A 16572-nucleotide genomic window follows, 5' to 3' on the forward strand; every position below is an offset into this window, starting at 1 on the left:
TTCCGATTGCATAATTTAACCATCTCTGGAGTATGATATGCTGATTTGGTATAATCCTACTCAAGTTTAATTTACTAATACGGACAACATTTAATCATCATTATCTATGTTGCATAAGTGATGTGTTGGAACTCGGGAGTTGGGCTCCTGCTCGACCCCCGATTTTCAGGGCGTTACAGTTGCTCTTTGAATCCAATGAGGTGTTCAATAGATTAGTACTTAACACAATGATGCAGTCATTTTGGTAAATTAGTTGAGATCCAATTTGATAAGCATGGAAGGATATCTGGGGCAGCTATCAGAACCTACATTCTTGAGAGATCTCGTGTTTGCCAGATTTTTTATCCTGAACGTAACTACCATTGCTTTTTACCTTCTTTGTGCAGTGCCACCAGCCGTATGTGTTTTCACAATGGATACTACCCATTACATAGATCTTCTATTTTCTAGGCATTTACGACTTCATCACTATCTTGCATGTATGTTTGGCTATGGTTTTTTGACTGAGTTTTTTATTCTTTTTCTTTTTTAAACTTCCAAAGATATTGAAAAGTATAAGTTGGGAGAACTTAAATCTTTTCACTATCTTAACCAATCGAATTGCTATGAGCTTGTTGGTGTAGCAACTATAAAACAGGAAAAATATCAGTTGAACAGGCCATATCATGAGTTAATCTATATCTGCTTAAAGAGTTACCTCAACATAATGAATACTCAAAATTCCAAAACCACTAACATTGGCATAAAGACGTCTATGTTGGGTGTGGGGTGTCTTGTGTTTTGGGCCAGAAACTATTACCTGAAAGGGTCAAGTTGGTCATTTTTTTACTTAAATACTGTTGATTTTGTTTTCTATTGGAAAAGAAGTCTGATGGTTGGATGGCTGGGATTCTTTTATGGGGGAGATTTTTGATCCATCACCAATCCATGAGGAGGCACATGAGATAAACTATCTAGAACACTTAAAGATTGGCCGTGCTTGTAATTAATACTAGCTGACAATGCGTATGGAATGAGAGAAGCGATCTAGAACACTTACAGATGGGTCCTGCTTGTAAGTAATACTAGCTGACAATACATATGGAATGAAGAAAACCTACTGATTAGTTGAATTGGAATTTTCAATAGAGGACATTCTTGGGTCAATCACCCATCCAATGAGAGGCCATGAAATTAAAGTTCTGGATCACTGAAAGACTGGCCCCATATGTATGGTGCTGGCCTTAATGAAAACTGTAGTAGCTCAGTCCTGAGTGTTTCTCTTTTGAGCAAATTTCCTTTCACCTAGCAGGCACTTCCAAGTATTTGCACTGGCCTAGAAGTCAGACAGGTCTGCTTATTTGGATGATGGCATATATAAGTTGTATATGGGCTGTACATAATTCCTTTTGATGACCAATTTTCCATAGACGTTTGGCCCACCTGCTGTGGAGACCAGCCTGATTTTTCCGGCAAGGATCCGTACATGATGGGCCCTGCCTTGTGAACTTGGATCTGCCACAGGCATGTATGGAATGCTACTCATGTGAGTAGCCTCAGATACTCTCCTTGATTACTAACGGTGATGACTAACTGAGGGGATGGTTTTTTTGGTTCAGGGAGGCAGAATCAATCTCTCGGAGATCTCTGCGGACTAATGCAGAGAAATTTGAGTTCCAGGCAGAGGTTTCACCGCTGACGGACATACTCATCAACTCACTGTATAGCAACAAGGACATTTTCTTGAGAGAACTGATATCTAATGCTTCTGGTGTAAACTGATCTCTCATTATCCGATACATTATTTATTGAGTTTCGATGCCTTTGATTTCAATGAAATATGTTCCATTCTTGGTGGGCGTTGGATAAGATCAGATTTCTTTTGCTTACAGATAAGGAGATTTTGGGTGAAGGCGATACTGCAAAGCTTGAGATCTTGGTTGGTGATGGCTTATTTTGTATAGTAATTATAGAGGCCATATTTGGATTCACAAGTGAATTGAATTGCAAATGCTCAGTTTCAATTAGTGGAAATGACAAAGAACAATAATTTTATTCTAGTATTCATGATAAGGACATAGCATTCAAATCACAGCTATGTCTGTCCATGTCCAAGTGAATTGTAGGTCCTCAACATGTAGGCGGTGGAGAATTTTACAATTGGGTTGTTTCGACTTTATTAGATCAATACCTGTATTCGATCTGCTAGTTCATCCTATCACAATATAAGAACGATTTTTCACGTTAACATTCTGTTATGGGAAGTGGGAAAGTTCCACTGTTTTGAACATTTTAGTTTGATGTATTTGTGGTACAATGCAGATTAAATTAGACAAGGAGAAGAAAGTGCTTCCTATTCATGACTGAGGCATTGGAATGACAAAGGAAGATCTGATCAAGAACTTAGGAACAATAGCAAAATCTGGAACCTCAGGTATATATATTTTTTAATGATTGCTAATATAGAAATGGTAGGTTTTTTTTTTTCCTGTATGAAATCTGTGTGATTTATTTAATTTTTGGGAGAAAGGAAATGCATTCTGAAAGTATAATTACTTTGTCTTTTATACAGCTTTTTTGGAGAAAATGCAGATAGGGGGTGATCTAAATCTCATTGGGCTATTTGTTTTCTATTGGAAGGAATGCTATGTCCAGTGACCCCCCTGGGAGAAAGAGCTCAGGTTCCGAATGTAGTTACTTTGGTGAGGAGATCTGAAGGAGCCTTGGGATTGGTGTATTTTATTTTATTTTATTTTATTTTTTTAAAATTCTTTGTAAGATCTTTGGATTCTTGGTTGAGAATGAGTCCTCTCGTCTGTGGGTGAGTGAATTCCTAACCTTAAGTGAGTAGTCCCCAAGTCATCGGCACTTCTTGCTTGTGTGTTGGATTGGTGTCAAGATCCCAAGTTCAGTAGACAGGGGCATGTAGCTGCTCTAAAATAGAAGTGGCTGGTTAGGCCTGTGAATAGAGACCATCCCTGGTGGGTCCTGCAGTGAATGGCCAATGCTAAAAAGCCACTCGAAAACCATTCTTACCTGATCGAGAGGCACTTTCGTTTTGAATCTAGACTTTTTGGATTTCATATTTTAATAACCCTCTATTTCAGGCCACATTGGCAGCTAGGTTGGTGTACTTTCTAGCATGGGTTAGCCGTAGGGGATGTTTTTCTAAAGTTCTACACAAATTGTTACTTGCTTCATGATTATCATATCATTGTGGTTATACTATGGTCGTTTCATGAACTGTTGTTCAATTTAATAATCTTTCTATGCATCTAGGTTGGATATGCTATGCTGAAAAAACACTTGGCTCATATATACTGCCTTTATTTCTTCTGTAGAGAGTCCACAACAAGCAATCGGGGTGTTGAGGGTCAAATATTGCATATCAGACCCAGTTATTGCATGGATTTACAATCATTGATACCGTTTAATAGCCTAATTTAATCGTGTTTGTGTTGCAGAGTGTATTTACAAGCATGAACTGAAAAATGGTGCTTAAACCATGGATTTAACGCTCTAATGACACCCAAGGCATGGGACGGACTCCAGGGGACCAAGATCGATGGAATTACACACTAGGGATCCGATCATTATAGAAGCACCCCAACTGAGGGCCATAAATTAACCGTGCATATCAAATTTCAGCCCTCGGATCATTATAGAAGCACCCCAACTGACAGATCAGCCCATAAACCATTAAGTCTGGCCCGCTTGATATCTGGATATACTCCAATTTTGGTCTCAACCCATTAAATTAGATGGAAAACCAGATGAACGATGTGGATTTATTAAAAGGAGCAAGGTGGGTCCCACTTTAAGCGTGTGTGTGTGCACAGCAAACGCAGACCCGAGCCGCACCGAGCCAACAAACGCGGGTCAGCAGCGCTGACCCGCGTCTCCTTCCCAAATACGGCAGTTGCCGTTTCACGCGGCGAGACGGACGGACGATGTCCGTTTTTGCGGACGCTAGTGAGCCCCACACATGGTCCTAGTAGGAAATCCAAACCGTCCATCGTGTAGAGGGCCTCGACTACTACAAAACCTTACTGAGATTTTACACCCATGCATGCACATGTGCGCGATACAAAGGCCACAAACAGGCGGTCCTGCGACGTTCAAAACGATTTTTGGGGTGATTTCTTCTCTGGGCCGCTTCAATGGATGTTCAAAACCACCCATTCTTGACCGAAATTTCGTCCTGAATCCAATGGACGGGGTGGATTTCCCAGAAAATACCTGTGGGGCCCACCGATCACGTCAACACCGGACGTGCGAAAGGCTACGTACGTCCGCGAAATCGGACTTTCCAGGCAGTTGTGGCCCACCATCTTTGATCATATGGCAGATCTGAACCGTCCATCGTGTATGCCAGCCAAAACACTTTCAAGAGACGCTGATTTTACAAAAATAATGCAAGGAACGCGAGAGTTATGAAGCCCCGAACTTGGCTGCGAAAAGGCTTTCGCTGCGCGTGCGATAGCTTCCCAAATCCGATTTCCACCACTCCAAAAGCTATAAAAAGAGTTCCAAACGTGGAGAAGAGGTCATGCTTGAATAGGGGACGTCAGATAGAGAAAGAGAGGCGGAGAGAGAAGTGTTTGGAATTTTTATGTATTTTTTCTTTATTTTTCTTCTTTTTCCTATGATTATGTTAGGCTAAATCCCTTAGCTAGGGCTAAGAGGTGAAGCTTGTGGTATGATGGGAGCTTCTACAGGTTTGATTTGAACTGAACTGATTGACTTTGTTTTGATTTAAGAAATTCTTTTAGTCATTAATGGTTTGTTGTGATTTAAATTACAGTAGATCTGTGATGGCTTGAATAATTCCTTTCCTTTTATTTTGATGTTCGGAAACCCTGTTGTTCGCCATCGTCTCATAGACATGGGTGGATGATGGGATCCTTCCTAACACTCATACATCTTTTGGTTGGTTATGGATTGGTCTAAGTTCTGTTGTTTACCTTGTCTCTTAGGCATGGATTTGTGATGGAATCATACCTAATTCTTATACCTTTCATCTCTTGAAAACTATATCAAGTAAGTTCAGTATAATATCCATGAAGTAGGCATAAGATCTCCCTGATCTCTACAAGTGGATCCTCTGAATCCCTAGTTCACTTTCTCTGAATTCTTTAAGTTTAAATTAATATTTCACCATTATTCCTCAAATCACAATTGATTTAAATTTCATCTTAGCCTAGTTCTAGATCTGGTTATTTTCAGATAACGTATAAGTTTCAGTCCCTGTGGATTCGACCTCGGTCTTACCGAGTTTATTACTACATCACAACCCTGCACTTGGGGTGTGAACACGGGGCAACCATCAAGCATCACATTTGCCAAAAAAAAAAAGGGTCTAATGTAACTCTTCGGGAATTCATGCTTATTGTTGGAAGCAAGAGAATTTCGTTCCTCGTATCCAAACATGCCTAATGTTAATCTGTGATATTCGATTTTGTCAGATTCTATATATGAGTGTTTAGAGCTTTTGTTTTTCTACAGTATTTTAAGATATTACTAGTGAAAAAAAATGCTGTTTTGTCATATAAAATGCTGTATTTTTTAGTTGTTATTTAGATAGATTTGGGATATACCATTTGAAGAAGAAAATGAAAAAAATTGGGGAAAAATAGGGTGGTGTTTCTATGACTTGAGTCAAATCCTGCTTTGTGAGTCAGTCATTTTGAAGCGGCCTCATGGTTTTGAATGAGACGTGGGTTTCTGTGTTACAGTCGATCTGTGGAAAGGAATCCTAAGAACCCAATGCTCGGTTGGCGTGAGATTACAGATGGGAAGGTATAATTGACTTCTTCTCCATTTTCAGCTTTAGATCAATGCCCATTTTGATGGCAGGAAGATGTGAAGCTGATGCATGAGATGGGCCTGGATGCCAACAGATTTTATATCTCCTGGTCCAGGCTAATTCCTGGTATGCAGGCTATTAGTTTGATTTAATTTTCAATTTCCTAGATGCATCGCTGAAACTTCCTGTTTGGTTCTTGTGGCCATTTACACACAGATGGATGGGGAGCTATCAACCCAAAAGGCCTGCAGTACTACAACAATCTCATCAATGAACTTGTCTGCCAGTTGAACTCTCCTGATTGTCGTTTATGAACCGTTCATAAGGCAGAGCTCTTCTAGAACTAGATACCTGTCATCTCAATGGACTTCCTATTTAATCAATCATTTATTTGGCATGGATGATTGAGTGCAAATTTGTTCTTAGTTTTAAAGCCCTTTCTTTCTCATCTTGAATTTAAAGTTTTTATATACCTCGTTGTTCTCGTATGAATGTACTCTTCACAATTGGTTATCTCTTTATTTGTTCATATATCAAATATATTCTTCCCTGCTGTCCTGATTTCTGCCATATACCCTGTAGTGGTTAACACGGAGGCAAGCACATTTACTACGTGCTCAACAAGCAATTCCAATATCGGAATATGGGGTAAGTGTTACAATTTCTCTGGTTGGTTTTCTCAACTGCTGGTTGGCCACACTGCATGAATTTAGAGGTTTAGTAATGATTTTGCAACGTTCCTTATGGTGTGGCCCACCTAAGTCCTAAATTAGACTGATTTTGAAGATCTAATATGAAAATATGGTAACACATTTGTTGGACAGGGTGGATCTGATGCATGTTCCTCATACATCATGCTCATTCAGCATAAGTCATGCTTCCTAATGATTAGACATAGGCTAGTGCAGTACTTTGTGAAGTCATACAGCACCCTGTGGGCCTACCATATTGTCTGTAGGACATCCACTCCCCCACTGTTTCCTGTGGTGTGGTCCACTTGAGCTTTGACTCTGCCTCAATTTTTTACTCATGCCTTAAACTGAGCTGGAAAAATAGATGGCTGACATGGATAAAACATATACATCATGGCAGGGCCCATGAAATCAACAGACTTTTGGGCATGCATCTCAGTGGGTTGCTGATTGTTTTTGTAATCGTCAATTTCTGAGCCACCGGTAGGAGGGTAAGAATCTTTCTACCTACTAGACTTTTCGACATTCCCATCCACAATGAGGCCCATGAAATCAACAGTTTTGATTATTGAGACAGGTCACACATGTGGGATTGGTTGCATCACAACACCACTAATCTGCATTGAATGTGGACCGTTGATCAATTCCTACACGTGTATGGTCATCTTTCATCTCTTCCTGAGTGCCATCCACTAATAAAACAATTATAAAAATATTCCTTTTACGCATGAAAAGGCCCCATGTCTTCCTCCCTTTCAGTGAGCATCATGATTTTCATTCAAAGGTCTGAAATTTATATTTCATTACATTTGGTTAGTGCCCTTTTATTGTTCTTCAGTGCACACTCATGGAATAAAATGGTGGGTCACCTTTTAACTGTGGTCAACCTTGTTGGAGTTTATTGAAATGATTAGATGCTTGTGCAACCTGCACTTGGAGGCTTTTTCTCTTAGAAAAATGAGATTTGAAATTTGTGCGGCCCACAGCCTGGCCTTTGGACCCACAAGGTCTCAAGCCCTTTTTTTTTTCTTTTTTTTTTTTTTTGTGCAGCTGCCGTCTCCTCTAAAATTTCGGTGCATATACACTCCCTTTGCTGCTCTTCTTTTATACTATTCATCATGTGTCACCATATAATGCAATTTTATTTGAGCAAACCAGTTTTCATCCATTGTCATATACAATTGAGCAATGTAGATGGATGGCATGATCTCCATTGGAGTAACAAGGCATTACATATAGTTGCTAATAACCAAACCAAATGGTAAGTTACCAATTCAATGGTCAGTATCATTTGTATGTGTATGATGCTGTGTCCATTTTTCCGCCTCACTTGAGAACTGATTAGTCTTGTTAAGCTTCGTTAGTGACTAGCCAACAAGAGAAATCTAGATGTTCTATATTGATAAAGAACCACCCAATCAAAAAAGAGTTATAGTTCCAGATTTGGTGCAGTTTATAGGCAAGTTTATCTCTGTCACCTTGCCAACAAATAGACAAATAGGAAAAGAGAAATTTGGTCTCAGGTGTGATGAGATCAACTTGTAGCCAGAAAATAAGTCCGTTCTTTATGAAGAAACATGCTTGAGTTGGAGCTAGGACAAGTTTCCTATATGGTTGGAATGAATTTCTTCTTTAGTTGGAATGAATTTCATCCTCATTAAATACAGACATATGGCTTCTATTGCTGCAGGAAACCATGGGATTCCAGTCATTGTTGCTGGGCATTTTTTTGGGAATGCAAGTGGCATGGCTGCTCATGCACAATAATTGATTAAACTCTAGTTTAGACCGTTTATGTGTTTGTGGTAGCAAAGTGGATATGTTTATGTGGGTCTCTGGAAATTTTAATGTGCCTTTTCTTTTCCAGTCAATCTGTTTTAGCATTGCTGTTTACAAGGCATCATACAAAAGCTTCAGAGGCTTTGCTGCAGATTAAGTAAGTGCCTTCTTTGGAATGCATTGTCTAAATCAGTTTTAATACCCAAAATTAGCTAGTAATTTTGGATGGATCAATAGTCAGAATATAGGGGTATCTGTTTAACTGATTAAGCCTGCAATTTCCATTTCTTTTCTTTATTTATTAGTTGTGTTTTTGTTATTTCTTGGATCTTGCATGGATTTGGAGACTTGTTGTGTGCATGATATCCAATCTGTCCATCACATTCGCCACCACATTTTCTTCTTATATCCCAAAACTCAGGCCCATTCAAGACTTAGAATTCAACTACATTAATCATTTTGGTGGTTTAATCCAAACTGCCCAAAATTTATTTCTTGATACAACTTTGCTTTACACTTTACTTTGAATGTAATCGTTATCTTAATTAAGAAAAGCTCGAACTAGCTTATATTTTGATAGATTTACCTTGTATGATTTGTGATATGTGGGATATTTTTGGTTAACATAGATTTGATTTTTGCATCTTACATTTCTACAGTCATTTCTGATTATTTTTTTTTTATAAAGGAACTGGCTTGTTGCTTCTTTATTATTATTATTATTATTTGGTCCTTTAAAACTAAATGGCTATGAACTAAAACTGTAGCCATTGCTAATTTTTGGATACAGATATAGTCCGTAGCAATTTCTGTACGGTCATGCTATGGACTAAAACCGTAGATATAACTACGGATCTGGTCAGTAGCATTTTCTCTGTTTTTTGGTATTGCTAACCTTTTGATGTTAGTCATTTTGTTATACTTCTATTTTTTACAAGCAATAGATTGAATGGTTTGCATCATCTAAGGTGAGAGATTAGTACTTTTAGATGTGAGGCAGCTAAAACATTGATGGGTTTGGGACATGCAATTCAATTGACAGTAAATTTCAGCATCTTATTTGTGCAATTGTTATAAAATTTTAAGTTAATTTTGGTTTGTAGAGTTTCTAAGAAAAGTTTGAATACGTATAAAATGAAAGTCAACATGAGTTGCATTCAACATCTTTAACCGCATCCTCTTCTCGTATGCTCAATGGTGGCTTGTGTTGTGTTTCATTGTTGTTCATATCAGGGAATGGTTTCCTTGACCCTAGTGAAGTCTATTTAATTTATAGTACGAAATTTCTACTCACTAGGGGAAATTCCTAGGTGAAACATCTGTCATCCGTTGCAGAGCAGAGCATTATGCTTGCATTGTTGATCTTCTTGGTCAAGCTATATATTTGGTTGATGTCATCAGTTTGAACATGGATTCATTTAAGAAACAGATAGAAAAATAAATAAAAATGAAAAGAAAAAAGGAGGATTCTATGTATATTTTCTGTCCTTTTTTTTTTCCCTTTCCTAATTCTTGTTATATGCTTGATATACAGGCCTTTGGTTGCTCTGGAATAATATACATTCAATAAATAACATACTTAGGCAACCAATATTTATTTGTCTTGCTTGTTTGTGGGAACTAAAAATATGCATTATAAAATTTACACAATTTTGTTAGACTTCTTGACATGTTTGTTCTCTTAAACTTGCAAATGGAGACTTTAGCAGTGACCATTGCAGATGGATACCAGCGCTGCTTGTTTGAAATGATGTGTGGACAAAGAGGGTCGAAATGGCTATATTGGCCATGCTAAGAGTGGATCACATGGAGGATTTTTTTAATGTATTTGGACAATTTTCAACTTATTGTTGTAAATATTATATATTGTTTCTTGTAAAGTTGTACAATATTTGTTTAATATTCATTTTTAATTGTACTTCAACATTCTTTGCATTTCAAATATTATATAAAAAAAATACACGTTCCAATTGAAAAAAAAAATACTGGCTTTTGCCAGTAGTTGCACGGCTATTACTGGTACTTCCTAAATAAGGGTTCAAAACTGTTTCTAAATAAGAAAAAATACCATTCCCAAACATTAAGAATGATTGACAATTGTGTCGAAATTGAAAATTTGTGATGGGTTCAACCATCCCTAATATTCTGTAATGCCCGGTTGAAAAAGTTCCTATATTGAACAGTTGCGACGGTTTTCAACCGTCCCTAATTTTTTGCGAGCCCCTTTTTAAGAACGGTTGAAAACCGTTTCTAAATGGTTCTGGAACGGTTTTCAACCGTTCCTGAATAACTTGTTATAAATTTGTACTACTCAGAAATATATCTTATGATATTTATTACAAGTATATAATAAGTGTAAGGAATGTAGAACTAAGTAAGTGTACCTATTCATCTTTCTACACAAAATATATGTATGATAATCCGCTTTTTTATTCTTGTTCTCGTTCTTATTTTAAAAAAAATTACAAATTATTGGAAGCAGATCTTGGTATGCTGAACGGCCCTTTTGACCAACACCGACAGTCAATCTCTACCTTGTGACGGGCAAATCTTTGTGGAGGGCCACCATGATGTATTTGCTTATCCATGCCATCCATACCTTTTCTCATATCGTTTTGTATGAGCCCAAAATTGAAGAAAATCCAACCCTCAGGTGGAGTTCATTTCTAATAACAAAACAAGTTTTGATTTTCAAGAATGCATACAAGGCCTAACTAAACATGTATTCTAAACACTAGATCATATCTAGATGACTAAGAACATTAAAAAAAGCCTATGTTCTTTTTTTTATTTTTCCCCTTTAATCAACAAAATGAATGAAACAATATTTCTTAATAAGTAACATCTGTTTGGAACCTAGATTTAAGGATCACTTTGTATTTATTTGCTGATCAGTCGAATTTCTCAATGCCGAAAATCAGTCGCTAAGGTCTGTGGTTACTAGTGAAATAATAAAGATTAGACCCTTAAAATGATATGACAAAATAGATGAACGGTGTGGATAAAACCCGTACATTATGGTTTTTCCTAGAAACTACCACACGTTCTGATCTTGGAAGCGGATTGGCTGGTGTACCACACACCAGATATATAACTGGTTTTGGTACGTGTCGTAGAAGACGAGCGCTGACGCTCCTCGAGCTCCGAGTTGTACGAACGGCTCAAAGGAGATCAAGGTTATATGGGCCAACAATGATGTATTTATTATATCCACACCGTTCATCCATTTTTAGAGATCATTTTAGAGCATTATCCAAAAAAATTGAATCACATCCAAAGATCGACTGGACCACACCACAAATAGCAGCGGAGATAATGATTTTCACTGTTAAAAAACTCATAAGGCCCACCATAACGTTTATTTTCCATCCAATCTGTTCAAAATGTCACAGAGACGTGGATGAAGAGGAAAAACAAATTTCATATAGATCCAAAAATTCCGTGACTATTTTTCGTTTCAATCCTTAATACAAGCTCGCAAAATGGATGGACGGTTTGGATATAACACATAACTCTTGATGGGATCCACAGAACTTGCTGACGTCAATACATCAGCTATATAGCTGATGTGTGGTACACCAGCCAATCCGCTTCCCAAATAGATACGCAGGGTGCGTATCTAACTACCACGTAAGTTGAATTTTCATTAAATCCAACCCGTTTCAGGTACACTGCATCTAGTTCACGTAGGATCATAGAAATCATGACGATCAAAAACTCAGGTGGGTTTCACCATAGGAAACGGTTGGTATGGAACACCCACCGTTGGTTTTGTGTAGGTTCCACAGCAGTACTGTCTATATTTTATCCCATCCATACACCTAACTTGATTCACCAGGATGAAAGAAACAACCGGATCTTCAGGAATCATCGGGCTACCACGGCAGGGTCTTTAGTAGAGTCTTGAGTTTCAAGGGTTAGGCCCCATAGATCGGGTCTTTAGCAGGCTTGGGGATCCAGCCTTGGGGCTGGCTTGCTATAATTTAGTTTTCAGTTTTGGTTCTTTGTTTTTTTCCCCGTCTCCCTTTTGCTTCCTTTTCATTTACATTTGTTGGGTTTGTTCACATTTTGTGTTGTTATCTTTCCTGGCTTTGCTTAATAAAATGCATTCACCTATAAAAAAAAAAATGTATTTAGATAATGAAATGTTATGCAGCAGGATCATCGAAACATGTCCCTCTATTCAATGAGTGTTTTTCAACTACACATGCACGTTAAATGCTAACTTCTTGCAAGTACCTTTAAGCCATCTATTCTTTATGCATAACATTGGGCTACCTGATGACTAGAACAGATCATTTTCCTCATTGCAGATGCAAACAGAATGGCCTGTCATCAGTTGTGTACAGAAGATGAACTATGGGGTCCTTATAAGATGCAAATAATCCTGATGTGCCCAATAGGCACAAGCATGATTTATCACTCAGAAATCCACATCCTTGATCTGATATGGCTCACCACCATAGGCCGCATTTGTACTGATTGGGCACATTGAAAGATTAATCACACCCAACGCATCAAGGCCCAATAGTTTCACCGTATAATTTCGTATGCAAATCTACGTTACCTAAGTATAATGAAACAAAGATCAATAAGATCGTATACAAATGTGATTCAATTGAACTAATAAACTTCAAAATCAAGTTCTTGCAGCCAAAAACTCTGAAACTTGAAAATGCTAATGAAATTTCCAACTAGGAAGGCAGGTTTCCACAACCATGGAAATAGATAGATCCCCATTGAACCAGTCTAAAAACATATAGCTTACAAAGAGTTCTGCTCTGGACTGCTTACAAAAACCACTCCTTGCTACAAGACACTAAGGCAACATATGCATGCCGAAGTGAATTGAGTTGCACTCATTCAGTTGAAACAAAAGGTAATGACAAAATTTAATGACATCAAATAGTATTGATAAGGCAAGAGTAGCCATTCCCTCCATGTCCTACTTGAAAGAGAGAGGGGAGGGAGGGAGAAGTTACTGAGGAATCGCTTACAATATTCTACAGTTGAATTGTTCAGTCATGTTCTTCCATTTAATACACCCTCTTCTACAAGAAAGCTACAAGCTATGTACATAACTTCTCAACCAAATTTAAAATAACTACCTACAGAATGGTTGCATTAGGTGTGTGGATTTAATGCACAGTGTGATCCAGTTTTCAATTAGTCCAAGTGGGGTCCACGGTTTAATCCCATTGGGCTGCAGTGTGGATGGGCCATGCTCAAAAATATCCTTGATTAGTTTGTGACCTGCAAATAGTGGTTAACAAAGAAATACAGCAGTGCACATTCAATTGATCTCCCAATCTAGAAGATGTATGGGTCATGGTCTATTCACAGAGTAAAATGGCCTAGATTGCCGAAGATGGGCTCCACTTGTACAAGCCAGCAATCTAAGTATGCTCTGTATATCCACGGGTGGAGGATCATGTAAATCCTCTTGCCGTGAAATACTCATTTGTGGCAACTCACTTATTGTATGTACATATGCCATACATGAAAAAACTAGACCATCCAAATCATGGTCCCAGCTTTGGACAGATCGTAAACCAAAGCTCGCACTGGTCCTGAGATTCTAACCATCTGATTGGTGGCCTTAAATGGACAGTTAAAAAGAAAATACTCAGTGGTTCAAATTCAAGTGGTGAAATTGGATACTTGCACCTGTCCAATCAGTTGGATCTTGGACTAGGATTGCGTGGAGACCACGACTGCAATGGCCTGGATTGGCATGCATGATGTCATGGATACAGTGGAAGAACTGCCACAAATTTGTACTTAGTAGCAAACAAACTAGAGATTTAAAAAAATGACGTCCTAATTCTTCTTTTTCGGTAAGAAGTAATCAGCAATACTAGAACCTCGCTTAGCCATATTAGGACGCTTATGTGGGCGTAGCCAGCCTCGAACTTCTGCCTGGATTTCCAAAGGCAGCTCATCAATCACAGCAGGATCAATCTCTTCAACCTTGTATTCCCATGTTTGACTTCTGCTTACACCTCGATCTGAACTAGGAGGGACATTTTGGGTGTGGCTCTCTTCATGTGGATACCATCTTTGTTGCTCAGCTGGAGTCAGCCCCGAACAGCTTTCATTTCCTGAACGAACGCACGTTTTTTGTTGCACAGCTTGATTCAGCCCCAAACAGCTTTCGCTTCCTACATGAACACATGCCCTTAATACATTTTTGTAAGGTTAGAGAAGAAAAAAGGCTTAGGAAAATACCCGACGGTGATGATGGTGCACCATCTTGGAAAGACCCATCAAAGGCCTGTTTGGATGAAGAGCAAGAAGGGTTGTCGCCATGAAAGAATCTTAAGATCGAACAAGTTCCCTAACACAAGCAAGGGTGCTCCTCACTCAAGCGGAGTGTCATAAAAGTATAATTCATGAAAAACAATGTCTTGCAAAGGAAACAACAAAAAATGGAAATAATCGAATGCTCACTTGCCCAGGTATACCTGTGTAACTAAACCAATGTTACCTGAATCTCCCAACTGCCCAACATTTTCTGTTCTGAATTGCACAGTCTAATTATGGGTCATTTGCAATCCAAATTGCTATTTTTAGCGATCCAAAATTATAGTCATATACTATTTTAAGTGTTCAATGAGTTGTAATGTAAATTTTATATATATCATAGAGATTTGTATTTTGATCTTTCCAATAGCATATAATGTAGTAATTTGTATTTTTGATCTTTGCATCACATATTCTTATTTTATATTGGAGAGACCTACATGACCCTACCCTAGCATACTGTTGGAAATTATACAGATTAATGTATTTCTGTATAATGTGGAAACCAAAAATTGCAAAATAATTAGAAATCAGGACAGGCTGAAGCACGTCTGAAACGCTGTCCTTAAAGCGTTATTTGCCCCTACTCAAGTGAATTGAGTATGCTGATAGGTTACAGGCAAACAGCTTCTAGGATACGACAAGCCTGGTGTGGGTCTGCGTTCAGCAAACACGAAGGCCCACCAAATGGAACTCAATTACACAATTTCTGGCAGTATTACAGTATTAAAAAAAAAAATCCCAAAAGAAGAATCTACTAACCAGACATCCGCCATAGCCACTTAGTCGTACCGCGACTCACACACGTCTCGCTCCGGTTCGCTCAAGGTCGGGAAAGAGCGACCCTCTGCGATACGATGCGAACGTGCGAAGTGCAAAGTGTACCACTAGCGCCTCTACAACCACATTGCCACACATGCCCACGCCCTCGCACCGAGCCCGAGATCGAGTCCGAGTCCGAGTCCGAGACTGAGCCCATGCCCGAGCGCCAGCGCGAGCGCGCGCGGGTGTTCCAGTGCTATGCACTGGAATACGCAAGGTCCATAGTCCACAAACTAGGTAGGTAAATATTATAATACTCCACATCCTTCATATAAACCACAGATTTTTCTCTTCCCTTTTCCATGTGGGACTATTCCCAAAAACCCACAGAAAAGTGTTTTTTCAAAACAACTTTAATATATATTATATATTATTTTATTATTGAAATATATTTTATTAAAATCAATATTTTTTGCAACACGTACTGCTTAATGAGAGAATCCGCACACCACCTACCCATTCATGTACCATGTACCACAATGACCCAAGATCCAGGGACCGTTGAACTAAACTTTCAGTGCACCCTGATGCTTTTGGACATGTAAGCAGTTCAATTATTGATTTGGACCGTTTATTAGGTCCAACACTCTTTTCATGGACAACTATGAAGAGATCATACCAACCGAAGGATCCTTTCCATCCAATCAATATTGTAAATGATGAATGCTTGGATTTTTTACAACAAAAAAATGGGTCTAATTATCAATCTAAACCATCCATTCAGTACAACAAACTAGGATTGCTTGTCTCGACCAACAAACAATCATAAGCATCTCACATGTAACTACATAACTGGACAGCCATGAGGCACGTGCTTGGATGGTGAGGATCACCCGATCGATGTAATTTTTCATGGTGGCCCACAGCAAGTGGGCTGGACCTAACAAACAGTCCAAATCCATGATTGGACCGCCCACATGTTTGAAAGCACCAAGAAGCACTAAAAGTTTATTATGTATGCGTTTGCATGTGCTAACAGAGTTGAACACAAGAATAGGCAAAGGTGGCATGAATAAAAAGGTGACGACGCTAACCAACTAGTGTTTTCAGTATCTTGTGATATCACCGATATATCCCGCCATATCACCAATATATCCCACGATGTATCTGTTATCCCAGTTGGGCAATACAAAATCCAACTTTAATATCCATTTTTCAATGTCCCGTGCAACATATCGTACGATATTGCAA

General features: G+C 38.6%; 1 protein-coding gene, 1 long non-coding RNA gene and 1 pseudogene across 6 annotated transcripts in view; 2 read left to right on the top strand and 1 right to left on the bottom strand.

Annotated features, from left to right (window-relative positions):
* Window positions 1–274: 274 nt before the first annotated feature.
* LOC131219980 (endoplasmin homolog) lies at window positions 275–2729 on the top strand (annotated as a pseudogene).
* A 2839-nt stretch (window positions 2730–5568) lies between these two features.
* LOC131221101 (uncharacterized) lies at window positions 5569–8343 on the top strand. Its single transcript, XR_009158983.1, has 3 exons — window positions 5569–5911; window positions 6002–6433; window positions 6878–8343. It is a non-coding gene; the product is annotated as an uncharacterized LOC131221101 (long non-coding RNA).
* Window positions 8344–12963: 4620 nt separating this feature from the next.
* Window positions 12964–16572, bottom strand: part of LOC131221102 (DNA polymerase eta) — a 55100-nt gene continuing 51491 nt past the window's right edge. For 4 of the 5 annotated variants that reach the window (XM_058216216.1, XM_058216215.1, XM_058216213.1 and 1 more), the window contains 3 exons: window positions 14485–14593; window positions 14121–14417; window positions 12964–13509 (listed from right to left, as the gene is read on the bottom strand). In XM_058216216.1, coding sequence (XP_058072199.1) covers window positions 13361–13509; window positions 14121–14417; window positions 14485–14593 — 555 coding nt within the window. In that variant the 3' untranslated portion in view covers window positions 12964–13360. Of the gene's footprint in view, window positions 13510–14120; window positions 14418–14484; window positions 14594–16572 lie in introns of those variants that run through there. The other variant, XM_058216217.1, reaches the window with a different exon arrangement.

Source organism: Magnolia sinica, chromosome 12, assembly GCF_029962835.1.
Source record: "Magnolia sinica isolate HGM2019 chromosome 12, MsV1, whole genome shotgun sequence".
Classification (NCBI taxonomy): domain Eukaryota; kingdom Viridiplantae; phylum Streptophyta; class Magnoliopsida; order Magnoliales; family Magnoliaceae; genus Magnolia; species Magnolia sinica.